Source organism: Pollicipes pollicipes, unplaced genomic scaffold (genome assembly GCF_011947565.3).
Source record: "Pollicipes pollicipes isolate AB1234 unplaced genomic scaffold, Ppol_2.1 Scaffold_4002;HRSCAF=4701_pilon_pilon_pilon, whole genome shotgun sequence".
In the NCBI taxonomy this organism is placed as follows: Eukaryota; Metazoa; Arthropoda; class Thecostraca; order Pollicipedomorpha; family Pollicipedidae; genus Pollicipes; species Pollicipes pollicipes.
Genome location: NW_023596420.1, coordinates 33,104,288 through 33,115,001, shown reverse-complemented (window position 1 = coordinate 33,115,001; position 10,714 = coordinate 33,104,288). Strand labels below are relative to the sequence as shown.

General features: G+C 52.5%; 1 protein-coding gene across 1 annotated transcript; it reads left to right on the top strand.

Annotated features, from left to right (window-relative positions):
* The first annotated feature begins 184 nt into the window (after positions 1-184).
* LOC119093808 (CDAN1-interacting nuclease 1) lies at positions 185-7,746 on the top strand. The gene is made up of 6 exons (XM_037216817.1): positions 185-392; positions 1,606-1,856; positions 3,896-4,177; positions 5,002-5,135; positions 6,878-6,983; positions 7,478-7,746. Exons 2-6 carry the CDS (start codon positions 1,660-1,662, stop codon positions 7,731-7,733), a joined length of 975 nt encoding a protein of 324 aa, XP_037072712.1. The 5' UTR covers positions 185-392; positions 1,606-1,659; the 3' UTR covers positions 7,734-7,746.
* Positions 7,747-10,714: the final 2,968 nt, after the last annotated feature.

Here is a 10,714-nt window from a genome sequence, read left to right as displayed (position 1 = left end):
CAAATCCTAAATTTGATCTTTAACTTACCCAATCAAACTTCGACTTTTAGACGAATTTTTGCGGTGTGCGTCTGTTAAGAACACGCTTATTTTACTCCCCTAAATTTCTACTAATGTGGCGCTAGTGTTACATTGCCGTTTGTGGACGATGCGAAGGACATGCAGGAGTTGTCGAGGGTTGAAATCTTGTGAATGTGGTGAGGTCGTGGCATCTAAGGCATTTTACAACGCCAAGTTTCGTTCCAAACGAACTGCCAGCCGGCGATTCACAAATATTTGCCATGTCGTGCGAGTGCTTGCCGTAATAATTGTCTCGTGTGGGCACCCAGTCAATGGTCACAAACAGCGGCGGCAAAAAGCGGGAAAATCAAACGTCACCCTCGCGGCATTCGGTAGGTGCATGACAGCTTAACCGTTCCAGGTCTTAAAATTTGATAAAGATGACACGTCTTTTACATTGGCACTGATATTACTGTGTCTTTTGGTCTCCTGCACAGGTCAAGCTGGATATAGCATAACAATGATGACAAACAATGGTCATGTGCAACTCATTCAAAGTTTCATGTCAGGCACTTGACACTGTAAGTGCCTGATTGGTGAGGAAGATACAGTACCAGGATACCCCAATGCAATAAATAAAAATGGGCTATTATGTGATTTGCTGTAAATTGTGGGATTAATGAAATATATGATGTGGCCATCATGAATATTGTCATCTCACCATGGGTGTGTGCTTCAGTGTTATGTGAATAAATGTCACGGTCCTTACCATGGTATATGCGTGCATAATGCAGTCATCCCTCATGCTGTGTTAGTGAAGCAGGTTGGGGTAAGTCACAAATTTGAGCTTTGCTTTGTGCAGAATAAGGTGAACATTATAGTTCAGTAATTTCTTTTTGGGTAAACCATACAAATGAAGCACATTGTGAGTATGCATGTAACGCCACTCTTGCATTTGTTTTCTGCTGACTGCACCATAAGGCTTTGGCATTAAGTATATGAAAATGATGTTTTGAGTATCTGATGCTAATCTGCCAAGTAACTTACAAATACAAGACTCCAGGAATGTGGCAGATTTCAGAGCACATGACTGGCAAAAATCAAGATGCCATAAGAATTATAGGCTATGGGGTTGCCATGACTTTCATGCAGTGTGCCTGTTTCTCTGTCCAGGGATGTGAAAATGTTTCTTAGGCATGAAAACAACATGCCTTACCAAGGCCCAGCATTAGATGAAAATGTGGTTTCTGGTTTGTCTTATCTATAGGAATTGCAACATCTCATCAAGGTGGTTATCAAAATGAACTAATTCAGAATTAGATCATTGGTGTGTGTTTGACCTGTACCTGAACATAATTTTGGAGTTTAGTCTCTGGTAGGTAGGATGCATCACTTCTTGCTCTTGGAAAAAGGTGGTGCATGGTTCCACAAAGTCCCCTGTTCCTATGCCTATGCTGTGGGGCACAATGTATAATGGAAGACTGCAATATCAGAGCAAATAATTGATGTCATTAATTGACAGGAAGAAGACCACAATTTCACTGTTTAAGTGGATACAGCACATCTTTCAGTCCTCCAGCTTCACCGACGTCCTTGTGGCGGCAGGGCCTGGCCGGGACCTGACATTGTTCCGCACGGGTGTGACGTCAGCTGGCGGCCATGGAGCGCCAGCAGTACAACGCGGTGGTGCGCTGCATCTCGCGGCTCAGCTTCCCGCTGGACACCCGCGAGCTGACGTTCCCCGGCGTGCAGCGCGACACGCTGGGCAGCATCGCCTGCCACGAGTACGTGCGCCACACCAAGCGCACCATCTATCAGCACAACAAGCCGCACATCATCGCGAAGTATTACAAACAGTACGTGCTGGGGGAGGGGGCAAAGCGCGTAGCTGGATGTGGCGTGCGGTGCGCGCAATGGGGATGTTCTTGGTTAGCCCTTGCCATAAATGTTGTTTGTGTTGTGTTTTCTGTATAACCTTTGTGCTTGTACTGTGATGTTTGTGCGTTGGGTTTGAGATATTTACATCAAAGTGGAGGTGTGTCACTCCGTAAGGCTGAACCTTTGAGCTTAATTTGCATATGTTGATCTGATATTCGCGAACACTTTATCACATGAATCAGCATTAACCCAAATGTCAGGCTTTTGTGACCTGTATGCCACAGAGCTAATACCCCTCTTTAATCGCGGCGCGGCTGAGCCCGCCAGTCAACACCACTACAATACTGGTTATAGCAATACCCGGTCGCTAACACGCCGACTGGACGAATTCAACCAGGTCCTGCAGAAACACCACACGGACATCCTGTGTGTATCTGAGGCATGGCTCAAGCATGAAGCACTATGGAGGAGCGCGACTGCACCCGCAAGGCCTGGAAGCGCTGCTATACCGCAGAGGCGCGCCACGTATACTAGCGGCGCCGTAACAGAGTGGACGAAGTGATCACTTTTGCGCGACACCCTTACCTGTGCAGCGATTTGCTGACGGGGCGGCGAGACTTCTGGAACTGCCTCGGGCAGTTTGGACTGCAGCCAGCGGGAGGGCGCGACACGCCCGATTACACACCAAACCCTCCGTCACAAAAACTGGCAACTTCCACATTGCCATCTCTGGCACAGAATTCATCTATCATGTTCAGTGAAGATGCTGGGTGTACTCCTCTACCACCACCTCACCTAAGAAACCCACATCTCCTCTCTCGTTCGACGCTGTAATGCAATCCTCGTATCCCTGTTCAAAATTCGACACCAGTTCACGCCGGAGGTTCTGAAGCTCCTTGTCCAAATTCACGTATTCCCCACATCCTCCACTGCCTATCCATCTGGGATGGAGCGACCGAGCATCACCTAAACAGGATGAAAAGAGCATGTACTTCGCAGCCAGACCAGTGAATGGTGTCCACTGCAGCGATCACATTTCACCCGTTCTGGAAGCGCTCGGCTGGCGTAGCGTCGCGGATTTTGTGCACCACCGGGACTGCTTGAATGTGCACAGGGCACTGCACGCCCCCGAATACCTCAGTGCACTGCGTGTTGTCTTCGTGACGCGCGCCGAGTCTTCCCAACGTCAAACCCGCGCTTTTTTGGGCGGCGTCGGCTTGCTGCATCTCCTGCGCGTCCGACTGACCGCCACCCAGCGTCATTGTCCGTGCCGCGCCGCCGCCACGGACGGCGGCCGTCCGTGTGCCCTCACGGCGGGCACTCTTGACTGTTTTGAATCGCTGACTCACTGGCGGAAGCTGGTTTCACCTGTGCGCGTATATGCATCTCTGTGCACCGTGTGCGTGTTTTGTTGTTGTTGTCTTGTATGACTAGGCACAGCACAACCACCACGTGGACATGCCTTCAATGAAATAACTAACGGTAACAACTGGGAAACTATGGAAGTCGTGCATAACGGAAGTTTTTCCGCAGCATTCATCTGGCCACATTGGGGTGCTAATGACATTCCAGTTATTCGCCATAGTCCACTCTTTCACTACTACTCTCTCTCTCTCTCTCTCAAACTAATCATGAGATACCACACTCATCAGACCAGGCCCATCCAAATGTCATAAGAGGTTAATGCTTCAAGTTTATATGATCTCCACTCAGATACGCTCGAAGCAGCTGCAATGATAGTACACCTGCAGTGTCCGGGTCAGCTGTGGCAGCAAAACAAATCTACGTCTCTCTATGTGCAATTCTTATCTATGTGATATGTTGTTTGGTGAAAAGGTACGATATCTTTCACACAGATGGCACTCACTGTGTCCCTAAAACATCTGTAACGCTGTGTTGTTGTCACTTCGAAATCTCCTTTTGGAGGCGTTTGTAGTCGGAGGCATCCGAACAGCCAGCGTGCACCCGCTCCAGATGCCAAAGGTTCACCTGTAACGCTGCCCCTCCGCTGCTGCAGGTTCCTGGACGCGCTGGACGCCGGCGAGTCGGCGGGCGTGCTGCTGCGCATGGCCACGCGCCTGCAGGTGGCGCCCGCCCTGCTCGCCAAGTTCATCCTCAACTGCTACGCCAACGACACGGACGCAGCGTACCGGCGCATGTCGGACCGCGGCAAGCGGCAGCGGCTGGCGCAGCTGGTGCGCGAGCCGGGCCTGCTGGCCGAGCCGCGCGTGGCCGCCGAGCTGCGGCTGTGTGTGCTGCGCGACAACGGCTACGGCCCGCTGGCCGAGCTCGTCAAGCAGTGAGTGCCGCCGGCTGGGCGGTGATGGTCCCGCGCCGCCTGGAGCGGTGCCGCGATGTAGCCGTGGCTGCTGTGGGGAGAGGGGGTCCCCTAACCGGCGACATCGGCTACGGCCCGCTGGCTGAGCTCGTCAAGCAGTGAGTGCCGCCGGCTGGGCGCCGCGGCGGGCGGTGACGGCCCCACCGGCCTGGAGCGGTGCTGCGATGTGGCTGTGGCCGCTGCGGGGAGAGGGGGTCCTCTCGGATGTCGGCGCGCGTGGACCCGTGACGTGGCGAATAGTATGCAGGGTGTCAGAAGATTAGAGGGGGCCTGCGGAGCCGGATTTTGTCCAGCGGGTGGTTTGCTGGGATGAAATCTTCAGAGCGCGGTCCGGGAAGACGCGTGCCTTAAGACGCGGATGTTCCGGAGGCCGTCCTAACTGCGCTTTGTGGGGAAGAAATTGAGCGTATTTCGCGGGATGCATTGTCGAGAACAGTGTCCTTGATTCACTTAGCACGTGTAAAGGCAAGCAGGATGTGTCGAGGCTAGTCTTCCGATGTGGAGGTCTTGAAATAGGAAATGTATTAGTAGTGCCCTTTTTCTCATGGACTAGTCAATTTCGTCCCATTCGTTACCACTCGGTTGACGTATGGCTATGTCCCGTCACTTTGTGTCTTCTACTTTTATGTTACTGGAGTGATAGCAAAACAGCTTCTCACCTGTAATCCGGTTATCTTATTTCCAAGTTATGTGTAGCTGGTCATTAGGGGACACAAATCCTTGCACTACGCGCGCCAGCGCAGATCGCCCGGCCGCCAACGCCTCACGACGCTTCGCGCTTCCAGCACGGTCGGTCTGGAGTACGAGATGCGACTGAAGAAGAAGCTCATCTCTCTGAAGATCCCGTTTCTTGACGAAGACGACCTTCGGCGCCGGGGCCACGACAAGACCCCCGACGTGCTGCTGGACGTGCCGATCGGTAGGTCTGGCCCGGAGACTGGGCCCGGGCTCTTCTCACTGAGGGCAGAGTGGCCCCCGGAGCTGTTCAGACCAAGTGTAAGCACACGAGCCGCAGCGCAGGCGAACAACTGGTGAAATACAAAGCAAACAGAACAAAACAAAACAAACCAAAACAAAAACGGGACGGGACGGGACGGACGGGGATGTGTCTGGATAAGGACGGACCACATGCTGATATTGTCGTGTTTTGCTTTGCCATATCCTGTTTTGTACTGTTGTCTTGTATTGCCCTATCATGTTTGGTCTGCGTTGTTCTGTTCCACCCCTGCCCTGCCCTGCTTTGCCCTGTCCTGCCTTGCCCTACCCTGCTGCTCGCCGGTACACGCCACGCCGCGCCGCGCCGCGCCGCGCCGCGCCACGCCGCGCCACGCCGCGCCACGCCGCGCCACGCCACGCCGCGCCACGCCGCGCCGCGCCGCGCCGCGCCGCGCCGCGCCGCGCCGCGCCGCGCCACGCCACGCCACGCCACGCCACGCCACGCCACGCCACGCCACGCCACGCCACGCCACGCGTGGCACGCCACGCCACGCCACGCCACGCCACGCCACGCCACGCTATGTCTGGTCTTGTCTGGTCAGGTTTGGTCTGTTCTGCTCAGGTCAGACCAGGTTGGCCGGTCCAGTCCTCAGATTGGAGAGGACAGGACAGTCCGTATTGTTTGGACTGATCTCTGTCTCTTTCGTTTTGCGATGCTCTGCCATGTCATTACTATGCTGGCGGTGTTTGTCTCCGTCCAGTCCTAGATGTCCCTATTCTGCTCGTGCGCCCACTTTATCTGTCAATGCTGGCTGTGACCCACTTAGTCCTGGTCCGGTTTGTTCTGACGTGACCTGTTCTGTCCCGTTTTCCCTGCCCTGCCCTGACTGCTCTCTGCGTACGGTGCGGTGCTCGCCTGTCCTGTTCCGCTTCTGCTTTATACAATGGGAAACTCGCTAACCGTAGCGCCAAAAGTCGGAGAAGTTTCCAACTTAGACATGTAACGCCGTGGCATTATGTGCTTCCACACTTAAGGTGACTTTTGTGCTGCGATTGCCTCTCATTGAGGCTAAAAACGAAATGTTGGAGACCTCTGCTAGAGTAAAGAACAAATGCGTGTCAAAAGGAGAGATGTGATATGATTCCTGATAAAATGCAACAACGCAACATGCGCTGTAGCATTTTACATTCGTAGTGTACTAAAACACTTCTTTCCGGTGGCGTCGATCTCATTAGACGTGCCACCCCGTTCAGTGCAGTAAATTACTCCTGCGACTTATCAGCTCTCCCTGAGGCATGAACAGGATTTTTCAGAAACTTCGGTTCTTCCAGAATGAGTCTGGGTTAAGGCTACGTAGGTTATTAGACGTTCCATTGAGAAGGTCATTTCTTCCTCTGCCAGCAGACCTCTTCTGCGCGCATGATGACACGTGACGCCGTAAACTGAAGTGGTACGATCTTTGATTAAGACCCACCTATTAGACGCCCACATGGCTGTACCCGACGAACAAAGTGCTGTTCTTATCTTTATGTCTCCAGGAAATAATGAGCGATGTCAAAGTCGTAAAATCCTCAAAACGATAAAGGACTAATATAAACGAGAAAAATAGTAAAACATGCCAAAGATACAGACTCCGAGGAGCACGTCTTTCAAATTGCACGGTAAGCCACGAGGAAAGAGAACAGCACTTGACCATCGTTATAACGACCATCTATCCGTTACAGCGGTGTCGGGATGCATAGTGAACTGGATCGAAAGCAAGGCCTCGTTCGGTGACGACGAGACCCACGAGGCCTACATGCGGGACCAGTACGAGAAGTACTGGAGCAGGTAACTAGTGTTATGCAATGTCCATGATCCTGTATTGTGGTCATGACCGCTTGCATGATCTTGTGCTCATGACCTTGCCGGAGGTACATTCGAACGCTGCGCAGACTACATTGCTGTTATGATGTAGCTTTGATTCAGGTGCGTGTGAACCTGCCTGGTATGTGATCGGCTTTTAGTTAGAACATATACTCGTTCGAACTGCCAGCGATCAGTCCTCTTTCCAGACCCATCTGGCATCCCGTCGTCACGTGCGACAGCGTGATCAGCGCGTCACGTGCGACGGCCTACATGCCCAGCCTATATCAAAGTCGTGCCGCCACTCGTCCCTCAGTTTACCACGGGCTGGACCGTAACATTCGCTGGCGCCACAGTCTTCTATGCCGATGATATCGGAGCGAGAGCGAAACGCCGGCAGCATGAAGGCCGCAGCCCACAGCCTCGTGATTGTGAGCAGAGCAGGCCACTCCTCAGGTGAGGCGTCCTCTGTCCGGCAGGTTCGGACCGGGCATGGTGATCTACTGGTTCGGGTTCATCGGCGACCTGCTGCCGGCCGCGTCGGCGCGCCACGTGCTGCTGCAGCACCGCTTCCCCGAGGAGCAGGTGCAGTTCATGGCGCCGGAGCTGTCCGTGGCGCCGCTGGACGCCGCCGACGGCGATCTGCCGCTTGGACCGCTCTTCGACGAGGAGAGCGACAGTGAAGAGGAGCGGCCGCTGCCCGAGGAGAACAGCGAGGAGGAGGTCTCGGTGTGACGCGTGTGTTGGTGCGGGGAGAGGAGGCCTAGTGACCCAGCGCGGCCAGGAGAGCCGCTACAACAGTGCTGTCTGGTGATGCGGAGCGGCTGGCGGTGTCTACCGCGTGGACGGCGGCGCGTGCGTTGACGGTACGACTGTGCGGCGAGATCTGAGTTGCGGGCGGCAACGTGAGGTGTCAAAGGGAGATGCGCGACCATCCTTTGCCACGGGGTGTGAGGGATGCTGGCCTATGTTCGGTCTGCAGAGTGAGAGCCACAACGGAGGTGGCAACTGTGGATGTTCCCGGAGCATTCTGTGAAGGTAACAGGAAGCTGTGAGCGTAACCAAGTGCCGTGTAATTGCGAACACATCTGTATGTTCGTGTCCTTGAAGCTTGTCTCGGGAAATTAGATAGAGTTCACGACTTATTTGTAGCTCTTTTTGTCACGGATTTTCGTAGTGGATGCTCATCGCCGAACCGGTCGGTCAAAAGGGCGCGGATGGGGTGGGTCAAGTCATTTATGGCGCTCCCATATTCGTGGGACGTCAGCCGTGGTTGTGAAGCAAGCGACAACTGAGTGTTGGCTGTGCTTCATGCCAGCTGAACCGACATGGCCTGATACACAGTCATGTAGGACCCGGGCTAAACACAGCCTCAACGGATCAACTTATAACTCTGGTGCATCAGCTGACAATGCTCGTGGAAAAATAATGAGTATGACATGTCAGCGAGCATCGTGCTTGCAGTCGTTGACGTCTCCGTGAATGGCTGTGGGGAACGGTGACGGGGTCGGCCCATTGTCAACGCTACTTGACCCGCCGTGTGAGGATAGCTGTACTTTCGTCGAGTTGAAAATATATAGCCCACGATATTTAAGTTAGCTAAAGCAGTCAAAAGACTGACCAGAGCCTGAGGGCTTCGACACATTTGTGAGTATTTGTACTTTTTGTAAAACTTGAGTGTGAAAGACACGATGACCCACTAGGAGGCAGAATAGATGGTCATGCACTGAGACATTGATTGCTGTTTGTGCGGTGACTGTATATACGTGTACAGAGGACTGAACAATGACATGAATAAAGATCATCTAACACAGTGGTACCGCATCCTTCACTAAGATGCATGAGTATGCCGCACGAACGGGTACCATCTGTGGGACGTAGTGTCACTAGTGACTCACAGTCAGGTGCGTTTGTTCCGCCCGTGCCACTGATGGTAACTCATGCCACCATCACGATGCATCGGGGATATGGCGGAAAAGCGCGCTACAATTTTCGTATTGCTGACCGTGAGGACTTCGTCACGGCACTGCATGCGGCGAACGAACATCAAGCTGGAAGCGTCTGCAGTGCAACAGCGTGACGACACCAACAACATGCTCGACATCCGCTCGGCTCGGTCCCGCTGTTGTAGTGGTGCTACATTCGAACTGTCAGGGAGTTCCGCCGCGGACGGTCTACTGAACACATTCGTTTTGTGTAAAGTTCAGTCGTCTGGGGACTTAACGGAAGCGCACCGCACCTTCCACCTAGAAAAAGTCACCAAATCAATCTGCGCCAGCCAGCTTTTTGTGGACGCCCTTTGTTTGCTTTGCAATGCTGCAGTCACCCAACCAAAAATGATATTTGTGCTCGAAGGGTTATAATAAAATGCTCCACGTTTTGTTTCATAACCTGTTTTATTTCAGCCTGTTCGCGTTTCATTTTCGTCGGTTTCTTAAGTCACGTAACAAACGGTCCCGTACGAACCGAGAAAACATGGCGTACCAAAATTCTCCGGGATGTGACGTGAGAATCATACCGATCGCGGATTGTGAACGTTTCTAAGCCATACGTGATGCGGGATGGAGCCAACAGCTCGCCATTGTTCGTCCCTCATAGCTCGTTCAGCTTGCACTGCGTGAGGACGGTGCATGCTACGGAAGGCAAAACTCACAATTTTATCTAACCATGTCCAAGTATTGTTTGTTCAATTCCTGCTATTATTAACAATATTTACCGCCGTCAAATACTGACTCCGTGTCATTGTCTCAGACCAATGAAGCGTGCATAAAGCATGCAGATTCGCGGTGAGCTTAGTTACACATTCCTACGCTAGCCTGCAGCCGTTGTTTTAATAAATGCCATGAGCCTGAAACGTCTGCCCAGCGACGGGCTTTACCCCTGAAACCAGTTACAGCACTTGGGATAACGTCTTTGCGCTTCATATGTGCGCAATGCATATGTTAAAAACTAGTGCTGCTTTTGCCACAGAGTGCTGAACATGGCGTTTTCCTCGGCACATTTGCGTCCTGCTTGTTTTTTTGTTTCACAGATGTTCTCATTGCCGTTAAAAATCGATCTGTCTGACTAGACCGGGATTCTCCGCCTGTCGTTCTCCTTATGTCCCCATTTTCTCCGTCTCACTCCCTCCGCATCCCGCTCAGTCTTCCAGCCCTCGCCACTCGCCCCACTGGCAAGCGTTCCAGTTCTGCGTTCGTCATTGCATGCAGTGTGCGTTTAGATGTTTCTACTAATGCGGAAAGACGTCGTTCTCCAGCCAGCTTCTACCTTGAAGAAATCATCTGCGAAAACCCCCGGTCTCTCCGCCTGTATATATCTCCTTTCGTTCGCCTTGCCATCCCCATGCCATTCTTTCGCTCTTCTCCTGTTTCTCCTCTGGTTCTTTTTATTTTTCTGCTTCCCTCAGAACCACGCCTCGCTATCCTCTCCTCTCGGGGGCTGTCTGTGTAATGTTGTTTGCACTGTTATTGACTTGCACCGATGCCTTGAACAATATTTCCAGCTGTGCATTGGATAAGGTACATGTTTACGCGGCTATCCACAAGTATTGTTATTAAATTGTGGCTTATTGGTTGTACATGTCGCTGCCCGTGGTAGTGTACATGGTCAAAACCAAAAAAGTTTTCCTGATCGCCAGGATCCGGAATATCGCTCCGAGATGTCGTGATAAAAACTGAGCTTGAGCCTAACGGGAGGGTTAAAGTCCCTCGAGCATC

Excerpts from the sequence above, each read along its gene's own strand:
- LOC119093808 (XM_037216817.1), top strand. The coding sequence starts at position 1,660 with ATGGAGCGCCAGCAGTACAACGCGGTGGTGCGCTGCATCTCGCGGCTC. Across the intron at positions 5,136-6,877 it reads GCTGCTGGACGTGCCGATCG|CGGTGTCGGGATGCATAGTG; the intron begins GTAGGTCTGGCC and ends TATCCGTTACAG. Across the intron at positions 6,984-7,477 it reads TACGAGAAGTACTGGAGCAG|GTTCGGACCGGGCATGGTGA; the intron begins GTAACTAGTGTT and ends TCTGTCCGGCAG.